We start from the raw sequence: 16,445 nt of genomic DNA on the forward strand, positions 1-16,445 counted from the left end.
AGGCTGTGTCTGAGCTCTCCTCTGTCCTCAGGGAACAGAGCAGGCTGGTTGTAAGAAGCCCCAAGAGCTGTTTCCTAAGGGACGATTCTGTGGGCCTCTTCTGCTGGGCCAGCAAGTCCAGGTCCTGCTGCCTGGCCACAGCCGTCAGTCCCCTCTGGACGGGATGCGCTTGGTGGTTGGTGCCCTAGGAATGGCTTTCTCCATACCAGCCAAGGCCCATGGGAGCCTTGTTAGTCAAACCTACCCACCGGTGTCCAGAAGAGACAGGGGCTCTGGTCCAGATTTCCGCCGTGCCTTGTCTCCCCATCATGTCTGGCCAGAGGGGCATCCCCGGGGCTGGGGTGTGTGTGGCTGGGTCCTCAGTGCTCTCTGCTAAGTCACCTTCCCGAGCCAGAGTCCCCACCCTGTAGGAGATGCCTGCCTGGGATGAGGGAGGAGCCGGAGGTATCTTCCTGTACCTGGTGGTCAAGGTATATTCCTGGGTGGAGATTGGGGTGAAGGTGGTGCTGGAGCAGCATGTGTTTGGGAAGCAAAGAGGCTGGGCTGCGTCTGGGCTGCCCCCATCGTCCTACCAGCTAACTGGTGGTGTTGAGCTTCATTACCAGCACACAGAATCGGTGGCGTCATGATTGCTGCCGTGGTGTAGGAAACCCTGGGCTCCTGCTGTCCCTGCAGCCGCTCCCCCGCAGCCTAGACACTTTGCTGCCACTGAGATGTTCTGAGGGCCCGCCGTGTGTGTCTGACTGCCCTGGGCCTGTTTCTGGGTGAACAGACGTGTTCAGCAGCCTTAGGTCTCCGGCGTGCACACCAGTGGAGACAGAGAAAGCATAAGCCCTCCTCGCTGTGCTGGGCATTGGCCTCTGTAGGGCTGGGGGCATGGGGTTGGGGGATGGTCCCCTGTGGCCTGTGCTGCTGCAGCAGCCGGTTAAGGACAAGGCCCTGCCCTCCTGGTCTGCTCTCCTCTGGGGTACACCCCGTCCCGCCACAACTCTGGGTCCTCTGGAGACATAACATGTATGTCTGCCCAGCTCGAGTTCAGACTCCCCAACTCCACCAGTAGTGCCAGGTTGCCGCTGCTCACCGCTGAACCTAATCGGGCCGTTCTTCTTCCCTCCTGGCTTGGTTTCATGAATCTGTGTATCTTTAGAATAAAACCCGATGGTTAGCTTGCTTGGGCCCATGAACATGGCAGATGTGACCGTGTGCTCTGTGTGCTCTGTCACCACATGGGCATTGCCTACATGCACTGGTCTGTGCTGAGTGCGTGTTACCTGCTGTCTGAGTCAAGAGGGCCATGTGTCTGTGTGTCCTGTGTCTGTCCCATGTAGGCGTCTGCACGGTCCACACCTGTCCGTTTCTGTGGGGGGAGCGCAGGGTGGGGTGCCCGGCTGTCCTCCGCCGTCGTGCCTTTACTCTCTGGTGTGCACACATGCCACCCGAGCCCCCGCCCTTCGCTCTCTAATGTTGTCTTCTTGTCTTGCCCTCTGTGCTATCACCGCTGTGTGCTGGCCCTTGTCTGTCGTTGCCCTGCAGTCCTCGCCAGTCATGGAGGAAAAGGTAAAGACTGCAGCAGTCCCTGGGCCTCGGGTTGGGAGCACCAGGGCGGCTGGCGGTTCTCAATTACCAGTCCAGCGGCACGTTTCCTGCCGGGATGGTACAGGTCGTAGGCTCCTGACATGGCATTTATAAGGCCTGATGCTGAGGAGGCGGTGGGCCAGTCCCAGATCCCCAAGACAGCCCCAAAGCAGGCGGCAGTGCAGGCCCCGCTAGCAAACATACAGCCGTGTGCAGGTCGGACCACGTGTCCGCAGCCCCGGGCTGGGGAGGCGGTGGGTGGGGGTGGAGACCCAGCACCCTGGCGTCAGGCAGCTCGGTCACTCAGAGACTGGGCCCAGAGCCAGCAGTGAGACCCCTTCTGAGTGCAGCCTCTGAAGTGGGACAGCATTGGTGTCTCTAGAGGGAGCTGTGGTGTGGTAACAAGAGGGCACAGTGACTGAGCCTTGGCAGGGCCCTGAGCCAGCAGTCAGCCACGTGCAGCGAATGCTCCTGAGGCTCAGGGTGGAGGGCAGGGAGAAGATGGGACTCGATCCCCCGTGCAGGTTTCTGTTGGGGAGCGCGGCCTGGCTGTACGCGCACAGAGCTGTGGGAGTGGGCAGCGGATAAGCATCCCTTGCCCTCCGAGGCAGGCAGCCCCACACTCTGCCCCTGCCATCACCCTGTATTATTTGGTGACAGCCTGGGGCCGCGGGACCCTTTGTGTGCGTCTGATGCGAAGTCAGAGCTGGGCCCTGGGAGAGGGGTCCCCACACCAGCACTGGGAGCCAATGGAGTTAGAGGGTGGAGCTGGGAGCCCGAGGGAGCTGCCTTCCAGATGCCTGGGGGCCTCGGGAGCTGTCATCAGAGAGCAGCCTGGTGGGGACTGAGCCTCAGGCTGCTGGGGTCATGATGGGTCTGCAAACTCAGAGCTTTCCGACTTGACGCCTTAACTCTCAAGTGATGGTCTGAGACTTGTCCAAGAAAGTGCCCTCTGTCGCGGGTGATAAGAACTACACGAGGCAGTTGAGATCGTCTACAGGAAACTGCCTTCCCGAGTCACCGAGGCCACTCTGTCCAGGTCCCACAGGCTTCCTCTGGTTCTGTCCCTGCCTTGGAGGTCCCGACGGGTCCAGGGACCCTGCTCTTCAGTAGACAGTGTCTCCCTGAACAGAGGGGCCGGGGCAGGACTCCGCCCCCAGATTCCATCTTCTCCTCCTGCTTTACCCCAGCCCCGCCCTGGCAGCCCCAGAACTGTGAGGGGCTCCAGCCAGAAAGATGTCCTTCCCAGAGTCCTGCTCCATGATGCCGCCTACCCAGCTGTAGTAACTTGCATTCACAGTGGCTGCACCGCTCCCCTTCTCCATCACCTGCATCCTCTAAGCACCACTAGGAAGCCACCATCTTCTCTCCAGGACCACCCAGCCTCTGCATCTGGCTCCCCGCCACCCCTCCCACCTCAGTCTCTGAGGGTCAAGCTCTGAGCTTGAGAAGCTGTGATGCAAAGGATTCTGATTCTCAGCCTAAACAACTCTGAGCAGCGAGGACTCCACACAGCCCACGGGCCTGGGTCCTGAGCCCTCACCACTACTAATGGCCCGAGGAGCGTTTCCTGGGGACTGAGTCCACGGGAGGAGGCTCCAAGCTTCAGTCCAGGCTAGTGGATATTCCCAGTTTCCTAGCAGAGCTGGAAAATGATCCCTCTTCAGTGTCTCTGCTCCATGGTGGGAGGAACCGCTTGGAGCAAGAGAAAAGCGCCAGCTGAAGGGGAGGGCTGCTCTTTACTCTGTACACAGGTCTCCTGAAAAAAGCACTGATATCCACATGGCGCGCAGGGCCACAAGGAACAAAGAACAGGGGCTGAAAGGCTTGATTTCCTTCTGCGTAGCTCCGGGAGGCAGAAGCAGGGCCAAGGAGGAGGATCATCATAAAAGTCACCACTCAGGGGAACCAGTCAGTGCTGGCTGTGACGCCAAGGGGCCTGTTGGAGGCACTGCTGTGGGATTCCTTAGCATCCATAGCAGGTGTCTGTTTGAAGTCGAAATAAATAAAAACTAATAAATCACAATGTAGCAGGAGGGGATCACGGTGAAGCAAAGATTCCCATGAATGCGTGAACACATTTGATTAGGTGGCTGTAGGTCAAAGGAAGTGGGAGATCCCTGTGCTTGACAGACTGCCCCAGGAGATCACACCCTCGCCACCACTGACCTCTCACTCCCATATGGATGAGGGACATCGTTAGAGCAACTCCAGCTGCAGGATGGGCATCTGCACGTCCAGAAAGCGTTTTCAGCTCTTATTTCATAAGCCGCCATCTAACCGTCCTCTTCCTTCCCATCTCTCTCTCCCTTTTCAGCAGGAAGGAGCGCCCTACCTCCCTGAACGTCTTCCCCCTGGCCGACAGCACGGTACGTGCCCAGATGGGGGGCAAGCTCGTGCCTGCGGGGGACCACTGGCACCTGAGTGACCTCGGCCAGCTGCAGTTGAGCTCCAGCTACCAGGTTTTGTAGCCGTGCTGCGGAGTGAGGGTTCTCCTCCCCATCACTCTGCATTCGTTCAGGAAGCCCAGTCTTTGTGAACAACCCTTCACAGCTCCCCGAGTTAGTGACCCTCTCTCCAAGGTGCGACAGTAGTGGAGAAACGGGACCAGCTCAGGAGGGCATGGCCGCAGGCCAGGCTCAGCTGCTTCGGCCACCCCCAGCGTGTCCGTGTGTAGCACCTTCTAGTCCTGGCTAGACCCTTCTGCAGCCAGGGCATGCCCATGTGTCAGGGCTGCGCTTAGGGACCATCTCCCACATACCCCAAAGCCTCACAGCCAGACCAGACGTTACCTCAGACTCGCTATCCCACTGGTGTCTGAAGTTCGCCCTCCAGCTGGGAGGGTGTCAAAGGCAAGGGGTCAGCTTCTCTTCTTTGGGCGATTCTTACCTGCCTGTCCATGCTAATGACCTCTGGGCTTTGAGTTTGAGAAGGTGGACATCCTACGTGTGTGCAGCTCACCAGCGAGTGCACCCCAGGACGGGGGCCCCGGGAAGGCCCAGGGCAGGCTCTCTCACGGCCCATCACTCATTCAGGGCCCCTGGTCACTTGCTGCCGGTTGTGGTCTGTGAGCTCAGCCTGGCTGGTGAAGGCCAGCCATGGCAGGACAGGACACTGGCCTCACTGCCCAGTGAGGATGCCAACCTTGGGGTAGAGGGGGCCACCCTAGGTCTGGTGGATTTCCCACAGAGGCTGTCAGAGGCTGGGTTGGGCCATGGATGTGGGGCCAGGCTTCCCTGGAAGCTCCCTGCTGCAGCTTGTTGCCGGCTGTCCTTCTGGCTCAAAGTGTCCAGCTAACCTGTGGGAGGTTGCTGCCAGCTGCCAGCTGTGTCAGAAAGCCACCCCACTTGCTCTGCTTTTGTCCCGCGGAGTGAGCGCGCCTCTGCAGCTCTGGACCCGGGTGCTCGCCCTCCAGTTACTGGCTGTCTTGCTGGGGATGGGGCGGGGGCAGTCCGGGCAGAAGAGCTGGGGGCCTGCAGCTGGTGCGCACCCCCGAGGCTCCTGAAGGGACACGTGAGCCTCAGACAGCTGTGGAGACCAAGGCCTCCTGGGCGGCCCCTCATGCCGCGGCAGGGCCGGCTTGTCTTCTCATGGCATTGCCTCTCCTCCTCCTCCGTGTCTGAAACCGTCTTCTCCTAATAAATCATAGCATTTTCTGTTTTAGTTCATAGGTGTGTTTCCTTTGATTTTTTTTTAACAATTACATTTAAGTTCTTTTTATTTCACGCTCTAGGTTTTCAGGTTTTTCTAATTTTTAAATTTTTTTTTGTTGTTCTTTTTTTGTTTTTTTGTTTTTATGTACTGTATTTTCAGTGTTTTAACCAAACAGTTGTGGCTACTCATGGGAGGCATGGCCGCTGGGATGTGGGTTCTTTGCATTTGGAGGTCACTGCTGCCCGTTGGTGTTAGAGGTTGGCAGGTTCCTTTAGGTAAGTGGTGGCCAGGGGGCATGTCCTGTGGGTAAGTGGTGGCCTATAGGGTGACAGAGAGCTAGGGTAGCTGGGGGAGCCTGGTTACTCCAAAGAATTCCCCATATCAATTACCAGGGTCAGGCAGCCCTCCGAAACCCCACAGGCACGAGTGTTCAAGCCACGGACAAGCTGGGGAACGTGGCTATGGAGTCAGGTTGTACAGAACACATGTGCTTCCTGGAGATGTGGGCTTGTGCATCCACCCCATCTTTGTGGGAGTCTCTGCACATCCGTCTCCCACTGTCCCCCTTCGAGTGGCAGCAGGGGCCTCCCTGCGGGACGCCCAGGCACCTCTATGCATGGGGTAGACAGCACACAGGGCCCCAGCACCACAGTGTGCAGTGTGTGTGGCATGGTGAAGAGCAAAGGGTTTTTCCTTTTCAAACTGGCCCTAACCTGCAGAACCCAAACCGAAAATGTTTGCACAGAGGTGCTTCTCACCACGGCACATCGGCAATCTGGCCGAGTATCTGTCCTGTGCCCTGTGGATGCTGAGCTACAGCAATCGGAAGTGCCCCCAGACATCAGCAAACGTCCCCTGGGGACACAGCCGCCAGGATGGGAGCCCTGTCTAGAGGAGGATGTGAGTTGTGAGGTTCCCAGTAGAGAAGTCTTGGGAGCCAGCCCTGGGAGAGGCGGCATCCTGCCTGGGCCCTGTCAGGCCCGAGCAGATCAGGAAAAGGCAGGTCTTGGAAGTTTCCCAACCAGCTGTGACTCATGGTCACCCAGAGGCAGCCACAGGAGTCCTGTCAGCCCTTCTTATTTAAAGGCCGGTATAGGTTGGTCCTCACTTCACAGAGAGGGCCAACACCCCCTGTCATCAGTTCCTCCCATTAGAAAGTTCTCCTGAAATTGTGTCCTTTGGGGGAACCATGTGGTCTAGCACTGGCTGGGCTGTGCACGGGAGCTGCCTCTCAGCGGCACTCCCCCGTCCCCAGGGCCTCAGCCCCTCCTGAGGCCGTGTCCCTTCCTGCCACCATGCAAGAGGCTGCTGGTGCAGGGGTGGTGTCTGGGACACCTGCCCCAGGGCTGAGTTGGGAGTTACTGATATTAGTTACTAGAAGAGCGGGGGTTACTTTTATTGAGATTGCCCAATAGTTTCATGAGGAAAGACCACAGGAGAAGGATGCTTGCTTCCTGTCCCATACTTATTCAAACAGAATGTGTTCTCCAAGAAGATTTTTTTTTTGTTGGGGGGGTTGTCACGTTTTTTAATTTTTGAGCTATAGGTGACATACAGTTTTATGTTAGTGTCAGTTACACTACATAATGATTTGACATTTACACACTTCTGTCCCCAAAGTTATTAAAATGCTATTGACCATATTCTTTATGCTGTATATTACATAGAAATGACTTATTTATTGTACAACTGGAAGTTTGTACCTCTTCATCCCCTTGATCTGTTTGGCCCCACCCACCCCCTCCCCTCTGAAAACTGCCCATTCATTCTCTATGAGTCTGTTTTCGTTTTGTTCCAAGGAGATTCTTAAGGTCGGTGGTCGATTGCAGTTTTTAATGATCTGGTCTCTTTTCACTCCCAGAACATTTGGGGGATGTCCCATTCTGTGGAAGTCGAATTTCCATTTATTTGCATTTATGTAGATGTTGAAGGCATACTTTGATTCAGTTGGGATGTGGGGGTTAAGCAGTACCTGTCCCCTGGTGCCTCTTTGTTGGGGAGGCCACCACAGGTGGAACTGGGGTGGTATGCACCCTTCATAGCCCTGACTATGGCCAGGGTAGGGAGCAGGAGACAGGAACAGGAGGGACTAGTCCTTGAGGCCTCATGGGAGAGCGAAAACTTGACTAGAAGGCATGCTGGCCTCCCCACCTCCTTGCCAGCCCCATTTAGAGCCTCTGTCCAGCCTTGGGCTGTGGCTTCTCTCTGCCACTGCACTGGCTGCAAGGGGTTACCTGCCTCATCTCTGTAGCTTCATGTCTATCATGCACGGCCATACCGGGCCTTCCTGGGGAGCCTGTGAGCTGAAAGCCCGGATCCAAGCCATTTAAGTAAGGTGGCATCTGCCTCAGGAAACCCAGAGGCTGCAACTGGATGAGCCAAATGGCTAGGCTGGGAGGAATCAGCCCAACGGGAGAGAAGAGGCCCCATCCCTTCCATTCTGTGCGCGGAGTGGTGTTTTACTGAGGCCAAGTGGCAGAGAAGGCGATCAAGAGGGCCTCGTGGCGGTGGCCTGCGTGGTCCGCCTGGCCTCCCCTGGGGCCGTGGGGGGCAGCGACCCCAACCACGAGCTTCCCTCTTCCCTGTGTTTGGCCCCAGTGTCAGCAGGACGAGATGTCCGAGTCGGGCCAGTCCTCGGCGGCTGCCACGCCTAGCACCACAGGCACCAAGTCCAACACGCCCACCTCCTCCGTGCCCTCGGCCGCTGTCACGCCCCTCAGCGAGGGCCTGCAGCCCCTGGGCGAGTACGGTGCCGGCACCAAGAACAGCAAGCGGGCCCGGGAGAAGCGCAACAGCCGCAACATGGAGGTGCAGGTCACGCAGGAGATGCGAAACGTCAGCATAGGTACCTCCATTCACCTTCACCACCTCTTAAAGACCCATCTCGAAATGCAGGCATGTTCTGAGGACCTGGGGGTAGGGCTTCAGCATGTGTACTTGGGGGACACAACTCAGCCCTGTCATCCCACAGACCCAGTCTAATTAGAGCAAAGGGAGGGGAGGAATTTGGCCTATTCAGGTGAGACCCTAGAAAGGAGGCACAGTTCTGGGAGACAGGCCCCATCCAGCCCCAGCTTGGGAAGCAGCCTCTCCTTCCAGTCCCTGCCTGGCGGTGGTCTAGCTGGGGTCTCTGGGTAAGGGAGCCCGAGGGCAGCCATGAATCATGGGAGGAGCTGCCAGTCACCCTCCTGACCCCGGTTCCACTGTGTCCCCCAGGCATGGGAAGCAGTGACGAGTGGTCTGACGTCCAAGACATTATCGACTCCACCCCAGAGCTGGACATGGGTCGGGAGCCCCGCCTGGACCGCACGGGTAACAGGTACTCACTGGGCCCAGAGCCCGGTCCCAGTGGGCTCAGCATTTACTGCAGGAGTCGGTGCCCTTGGTGAAGGTGCCCCCGCAGCCTCTGCAAGTGGGAGAACTGCCCAGGGTGCCGACCCGCCACTCCCCGCCACACCTGCACTGCCCACCCGGTGTTGGCAGTGAATGGCCACGCAGGGGTGTCCCGGATGCTGCCACTCACTCCGCCTTTCTCGGCCACGTGTCCTCACAGCCCGACCCAGGGGATCGTGAACAAGGCTTTTGGCATCAACACTGACTCCCTGTACCACGAGCTGTCAACTGCGGGGTCTGAGGTCATCGGGGACGTGGACGAAGGGGCCGACCTGCTAGGTAAACACAAGCCAGCCCCGGCCTGCAGGGCCCGGGCTTGCTGTTGCTGATTTTGTTTGTGATGAAAGCAAAGTCTCTGTGAACCGTGAACCAGGAAGTGCTTTTTACAAACTCTCAAGATTGAGATGTATTTCACCCACCAGAAACTTGCCCACTTAAAGTGTCCTACTCAGCGGGGTTCATGGTCTTGAGCAGCTGTCTAATTGTAGGACATCTCGCCGCCCCAAGGGAAAGCCCACCCCAGTAACCCTAAGCCCCAGCCCTGCTCCAAGCTCCCTCCACTGGGCAGTTCACTCTAGGAACCTTTTGAGAGTGTGGCCATTGCCAGTCTTCCACTCCGAGAGGAACGTGCCCAGACGGGGTCAGTGCCCGCCATGAGCCCTTGCACCGTGGGTCCCCACTGAACTCCCCACGCTGGGTCTGAGTTGGGTACAGAGAGCCCCACCTGATGTAGACATGCTCCTGGTTCCCCCTCCCTGAGGGCCCATGAGATGCACGGTGCCCTGTGTTTCCCAGTGTCTGCCCATAGCTGAGGGTGGCCTGTGTGGCTCTGAGGCCAGGCTGTGGCCCTTGGGGTGGCAAGTGGGAAGTCCACACTGTGTCTCTCAGGGGGTTCAACTCCCCCCACCCCATCCCTGACTGTGAATCTGGAGCCCAAGCCTGGAGAAGTAGCATTGTCCCTGAAGCCCTGCTGGGGACAAGAGCTCCAGGGCCTGGGGCTGCAGCTCGAGCCCCACCACCACCACCTCCACAGCCAGTGAGGTGGGCTTTGGGGCAGTGTGTGGCTCTAAGGTCAGGGCACGTTCTGGTGTGTCCTTTCCCTACATCCAGTCCCTCTGAGGGGGCCCACAGGGTGTTTCTCATGGGAAGAGGCAGCAGCTTGAACCCGGGGCAGCTGCCTCAGCTGGACACGTGGTGAGTGGGTGGTATCAAGTCTACTTCCAAAATCTTGGAGGACTGCCTTCTGACATGGTCTATACTGTACTATGTGCTGCCTGAGGAGGCGGAGCTGCCTTGCATCTAAGAGATATCACTGTTTGTCTTTCTGCGGCTGTCCCTCCCTGCTGACACACGCTGCCCATGGGGCCTCGGGGTGCCTCTGGAGCACATCTGGGCTTCAAGTCAGCTGGCTGTGTGGACCATGCTGCCCAGCCAGCCTCCCATCTGCAGACACAGCCAGGCCTGAGCCCGCAGGAAGAGGGCCCAGCTGGTGTCTTCGTGGAAGTTCTTCCCAGTGCATCTGAGGGGTGTTTGTTCTGAGGAGCCAGATGTGAGAATCCTTTTCTCATTTGGTAGCAAAGCGCAGGAGTCTCTGCCCTCAGCACTTGCACTGTGATGGCTGACAGGACTCTTGCCTCTGAGCACCACTCAGTTCTGGTTGGAATGAGACCCCAGCTCTTGGGAGTAATGTGTCTTCTGGTGCCTTTCTGGGGCTTTCACCACAAGGGGCACAGGTCAGGCAGCCCTGAGGAGCTGAGGAGCATTGGGTGCTCTTGTGATCTGTGCATGGAGCCCTGGAGCAGAGGGGCCTGCCCTTTGCCCAGCAGGGTAGAGGGGTGAGCTGGGGTTGGCTCTAGTCCCCTCTCCCCAGGGGCTCTGTCCTGGGTCTGGCTCAGCTGGAGGAAGTGTCAGTGATGGTAGTCCTGGTCACCCATCATCAATTCCTGAAGACACCCATCGAAGGAGTGGACACCTGACCTTCAGTTCCCCAGGCAGGAAGAAACTGGAGCAGTGGTGGCTCTGGTGGTCTTGGTTTGGTCATAGCTTTCACAGTGGATAGTCTTGTAATTTCAAAACACATTGATGCTTTGTCTGCAATGAGATAGATGCTTCTTAAGGTAGTTGGCCTGGTTGATGAGGCATCCCTCAAGCTCTAAATACCTGGATTGGCTGCTCTGTTCATCTCTTGGCATTAGGACTGTGAATTCCTCTGGCACAGAAGGAAAGGAAAGATCGCTGGGTAGGCATATACCACTGTATTTCATTGAACCCACACTATCACTACTTGTAAGGCACCATTATTTTAGAAATCTCCAAGAAAAAAAAATTGCTGCACATTGCACTATAACATGCCACTGATTGTAAGACCCATTTATAATTTCAGAACGGTTAAGGTGTGAAAAATATACATCTGAGAATCAGCCTTGAGGAGTAAGGGAGTTGGTACTTATTGACCACTTAGCAAGGGCCTAGCGCTCCACCAGGGAATTTCACAGTGACCCCCCACTCAGGAAGGCACATCTCCACTTCACAAATGAGGAAAGTAAAGTTCAGAAAAGCTAAGCAACTTCTCCTGCATCACCTAGAATTGGATGTTCTGCACAGGTTGATCTGACTTTCCCTCTGCTCTGCAGCAGGTCCCACCCATGCAGTAACCAGACCTAGAAATGTCTAGAAATAACCTTGAGAAAAAGTCAAGCCTGTGTAAAGAGAATTAGAAAGCAGAATTGAAGAACAGGAAAGAAGCATGAATAAATAGAAATACAACACAAGACTGGGCTCTGTAATGCCATCAGGTGACATCACGTATCAGTCCATTGTTCATACATAAATTCATTCAGTACCAAGAAAAAGACCCTCAGACTTAGTATTTTTCTGGAATTTTATGTATGGATTCGAAGTTCATTCAGAAGTGTAAATGTGTAAAAATAGCCCAGAAATTTTTAAGAGAAGACAGATTTGCAGGACTGCCATTCCAGGTACCAAAGGTGTTTTGTGAAGCTACAGTGATGGAGACAGGCAGCTCTGGAGCAGCGATAAAACCAGTCACTCCAAGTTCACAGCACGAAGGCTTAGGATGAACCTGGAGCCAGCTGGGAATTCCTATCTGATAAATGAAGACCTTCAAGTCATTGGAAAAATGGGTGGATTACTCAATATATGTACTGGATTAGCTGAGTAGCCACTTGGAAAAAAAAGAAGGCTGATCCCAACCTCACACCCAACAGAAAAGTAACTTCTAGGTGGATTAAAGATCTAAACATAAAAATACAAGGGTAATAGAACTGGAAGAGAATATTAGAGAGTATTTTCATAATCTGGGCCTCTCTTCATGGCCAAAGGCATAGAGGAAAATATTGACAGGTGTGACTACGTGAAAATATATATATGATCTCCATCATTAAAGTGAAGGGAAGTACAGTAGGAAATGGGTAGAAGATAAAGTAGGAAGTTCACAGAAGATACTCATAAACATATGCAAGGATGCTCAACTTCAGGAATGACAGAAATGAAAATTAAGAAAGTATAGAGGTAGCGCTTTCTCCTCAAATGATTGGCAGAAAAGAAGCAGGTGCTGTCCACCCCACTGGTGGGAGGTGAGTAGAGATAGCGCAAGCAGGAGCACAGGTTCTCAAACAGGGCACAGTGCGCCCACATGAGGTCTTGTGCTGCAGTTTCCCGGGGCTCACGCAAAACTATAAATGCCCTAAATATCTATCAAAGGAGCAAATGCTACAGTAAATAGTGGGACATTCCTATATGGCAATACATTGAAACATCCTTGGTGATCATGGATCTTTGACAGGGAAAGAGGCCAGGGATACCATATTAGGTACTACCAAGCAGTCGCCCAGGAGGATGGAGAGCGTGGCTGTGATTTTGTTTTTACAAACTGCTGTTTACCTAGAAAGAGGTCTGAGGAAGAGGACATCAACTGTTAACCTCGGTTGCCCTGGGAAGGAAATGGGAGAAAGGTCATGTCTGCTTTTGGTGCTCTGCTGTGTAATGTGAATTCCTACAGCAGAGTCCGTATTTTGTGATAAGTCAAGTGACTTTCTATACCACTTCTTTCTGCATGAAATGAACCAAATAGAATAGTATCTTGCATCAAGTCTTCAACTGGGTTGTGGGGAGTAGTTTGGTACATGGCAGCCCTACATGCCCCACACGCTTTGTCCAGACTCGTTGATTTCCTCCCTGCACAGTAGAGCCCTTTACCTGAAGTCTTGTCCTTCCCAGAAGACCTGGGCTGGCCATGGTGCCCCCACCCCGAGGGGCCAGGTCCTCCACTGCAGCTCACTGGCTCAGGGCTCACTCACTCTAGGGGCGCCAGCACCCACCTCACCCCACTTTTGAGCAACCACATGCACACACATGTTACCTTTATTGGGGGCTGGCCCTCCTGATGGGAGTGGGTGGAGAGGCAAGCAGGCTTTGGATCCGCACATCCACCCAGGCCTCCCAGGGACTGAGGAATGTGCTGTCTGGCCTCCTTTCCTTCAAGGTCCCTGCCTCCAATAGGATTGTCACCCACAGACCTGGTGACATCCACTTCTATTCTCCCATACCCTTGAACTTGGAAATGGCTGATCATTGTTGCTTTTCCTTTAATAAGAGTTTTTTTTATTTTGTTGGTTCCAGTCACCAACTGACCTTTGTCACTTCCTTCCCCCTGTCTCTCTGTGCTTCGCTGGACATGGCCCCAGGGGAGTTCTCAGGTGTGTATCTCCATTATCTGTCTGTCTGCAGCCCCCTCGTCCCCTCAGTGGGGTCTGGGTGGATGGGGCACATCCTGGGGCAACCCTGCTGCAGCCTACCCCTTCCTGATCCTGGGCGAGGCCACTAAGGCACACGTGCTTTTGCTCACCAGCCTGCTGCTGCCCAGAGGCTTATTTTGGTTTGCTCCACCAGCCCACTGACTCTGACCTTGACAACTGAGGGAGAACTGCTATGCCCTTGACCCATCCTCTCCTCGAAGGCTGGGGACCCCCCAGGGCCACTTCTCAAGGGTCTCCAGAGCCATTAGAGGTGTAGGCCCAGTTCTCTTCTGTCTCCCCTCCGTTGGGTGCTCCCCCCTAGAGGTCAGGGGTCCTGTGAGGCCCCCTACCAAGCACAATTCAGGGGTCCTTTCTCTACGTAGCAAATGGGCCAGGCTTCTGTTGTCTGGCTTTCAACAAGAAGCTCTGAGGTCCCTGGCTGTCCAGTGTGACCTCCCCATGGTGCTCAAAGGCCCTGGGCCCTGGGCACAGCTCTCCCTCATTTGCAGAGATTCCTGTCCTTAACCCCCGATCCCTCCCTACCCAGGATTTTGGTCTAAGATGTCAATTGTATTGCTCTGACCCTTCAACTCACCACCAGGCGCTCTTGGCCTGGTGGTCTTCTGTGTAACCTCCAGGGTAGGCTTTCTGGAAGGAGTGGCTGGCTCCATTCCATCTGCCCATCCTGTCCTGCTCCTGTGTCCACCCCTAACCCAGCAAGAAGTAACCCTGAAATATCCCCCATTCCCGGCCGCCCTGCTTATCACATGGGCTTAACGCGCTTGTTTTCTCTCCCTTCCTCTCTCCCTCTCCTCCTCCCGCCCTGGTTGCCCATCTCCTGTGGGACGGGGACGGCACCCGTAGTGCGCGATGATTTTTTTGGTAAGGCCAAGGCCTCGTCTCAGTGTGTGTCTCCCTCTGTCCACCTGACACCTTCGCATGCTTCCTGAGCTGCCTGCTTTGTTGCGCATGGTGGGGCGGCGGGGTGGGGGGTCAGCGCGGCCAAAGCTTCTGGGGGGTGGGGCCTCCGGTAGGCCTGGTGAGCCCCCCCATAAGCTCAGGGCAGGCTCGGCCCCTGGGGGTACCCCTGAGCCTGTCTGGGGTGAGCCCGGTGCCTACTGCATCCCATCTGAGGGGAAGGCAGGTCACGTTGCGGCCAGGAGGGGAGAGTGGAAACAGTAGGGGAACCTGCACTGAGCACACAGTGTGCGTGTCATCCTGTCTCACAATCGATCGAGTTAGGCCAAGGAGGGACGAGAACAAGAGAAACAGACCTTGGGTTTCCGGGGCTGTCCTGAAGGATGCGATTCAGTGCTCGGGGGTTTCTGTGACATGCCTGCGGAGACCTCAGTTTGCAGAGTCCACTTTGGGGCCTGGTCACAGAGGAGCCCGGTCAGCCCTGCTGGGGCACCAGTCCCAGGGAGCGCTGTCCTTCTCATTTCCACTCCCTCCCCTGCCTCCGCCGCCTCGGGCCAGGTCCCAGTAGATCTGCTTCTAGCCCAGTGGAGGGCTGCACCTGACTGGGCTGTCCCATCTCCTCAGTCAGGGTCTCCCTGTCATCCTGTGCCATCTTCTCTGTTCCCCCTCAACAGCTCCAATCTCTATCTCCTAGGAGGCAGCTCTGAAAGAGGTTGGCTTCATGACAGCCAGGGAACCACAGGGCTAGGGGAAAGGGGGTGATGCTGGGGGGGAGGGCAGAGATTGAGGTGGTTGCACAGAGGCCGTCAGGGTTGGCTCAGGCTGGTGCCGCCCTGGCCCTGCTGGAACACAGACCTTCCGTCGGTAGAGCTCCAGAATGTAAGCCATTAGGGCAGTGGGAACCTGCTCAGTGCCCTCCAGAGACCAGTCTGAGATGCTCATGGGGTTCGGACACAGCAGGGCCTTCCCTATCCATGGAGAGCCTGCCAGAAGACCAGCAGAGGCCTTTCCCCAGGGCCGGCCCGGCCTCCCTGTGCAGGCGTCTTCCTGTAGATTGGGCTTCCGGTCCTTATCCCTTCACACCAGCCCTCCTGGCAGGATGTTTGTTCCTCTGAGGCAGGTGTGGTAGCATCAGGGTCTGGCTTCACCAGGCATACATGCTAACAGTAGACCTTTTGTTGCAGGAATGGGCAAAGAAGTGGGGAATCTGCTGCTGGAGAACTCACAGCTTCTAGAAACCAAGTAAGAGTGCCCTTCATCAGCACTGAGGTTGCTGGGACAGCCCCTCACCAGGGCCAGGGCCTCCTGTCACCACTGCCTCAACCTTGCTTGGAGGGCAGCCCCCAGGCAGGACCTGGATCCACACCGCTGCACTCACCTAGCCTGGGGAGAGGGTGGCATGGGTACTGCCTTTCACCACTTTCAGGACCAGGATGTGTCTTCTCAGATCTACTAGTGTGGCCAGACCCCTTGGAAACCATGTCACTTAATGTACACACCAACTCACAAGGGGCTCCCCTCTTTTCTGTCTTTTCAAAGAAATGCCCTGAATGTGGTCAAGAACGACCTCATTGCCAAGGTGGACCAGCTGTCGGGGGAGCAGGAGGTGCTGAAGGGGGACTTGGAAGCCGCCAGGCAGGCCAAACTCAGGCTGGAGAGCCGCATCAAGGACCTGGAGGAGGAGCTGAGGAGGTGGGCGGGCTCCCTGAAGGGGCGGGGCCCCCAGGGGAGGGATCAGAGTGGGGCTCCTGGTTGTCAGCGAGAGGATGGGGCCAGTTCTCTCCTGTCCTCTCTCTGAAATGCCCTGGCGTCTGCTCTTGGCTAACTACACTCTGAGGTCCTTCCTTCCCAAAGTGGCTCACTTGGTGTGCTCACTGCTCAGCCTCAGTTCACATCTGATTCCATCCAGACCCAAGTACTGTGTTGGCCACCCACTCCACCCCTCTTGTCTCCACCATCCTCGTGGGAATCCTGCAGGGGACACAGCGGTTCTGACTTGGGCATCCTTCCTCTGACGGCCGAGCACGGCCTTCCTGCTGCTCTCACACTGTGACATTCATTAAGAAGGAAGGAGGGACGATAAGGGCCTCTGGCCACCATGGGTCCCCCTGCTCCCCTCTGCTCCCCACCCCTTGGTCAGCAAGACTG

At 56.1% G+C, this 16,445-nt stretch overlaps 1 protein-coding gene across 12 annotated transcripts in view; it reads left to right on the forward strand.

The window, feature by feature from the left end:
• The window catches only part of MAPK8IP3 (mitogen-activated protein kinase 8 interacting protein 3), a 44,693-nt gene that overhangs the window by 18,847 nt on the left and 9,401 nt on the right, over positions 1-16,445 (forward strand). For 2 of the 12 annotated variants that reach the window (XM_031687098.2, XM_072942383.1), the window contains exons 5-11: positions 1,534-1,557; positions 3,893-4,037; positions 7,828-8,074; positions 8,446-8,548; positions 8,783-8,901; positions 15,482-15,539; positions 15,837-15,989. In XM_031687098.2, coding sequence (XP_031542958.2) covers positions 1,534-1,557; positions 3,893-4,037; positions 7,828-8,074; positions 8,446-8,548; positions 8,783-8,901; positions 15,482-15,539; positions 15,837-15,989 — 849 coding nt within the window. Of the gene's footprint in view, positions 1-1,533; positions 1,558-3,892; positions 4,038-5,394; positions 5,505-7,827; positions 8,075-8,445; positions 8,549-8,782; positions 8,902-13,328; positions 13,341-14,243; positions 14,262-15,481; positions 15,540-15,836; positions 15,990-16,445 lie in introns of those variants that run through there. The other 10 variants (XM_031687100.2, XM_015239219.3, XM_015239225.3 and 7 more) reach the window with 10 other exon arrangements.

This window comes from Vicugna pacos, chromosome 18, assembly GCF_048564905.1.
Source record: "Vicugna pacos chromosome 18, VicPac4, whole genome shotgun sequence".
Taxonomy (NCBI): Eukaryota; Metazoa; Chordata; class Mammalia; order Artiodactyla; family Camelidae; genus Vicugna; species Vicugna pacos.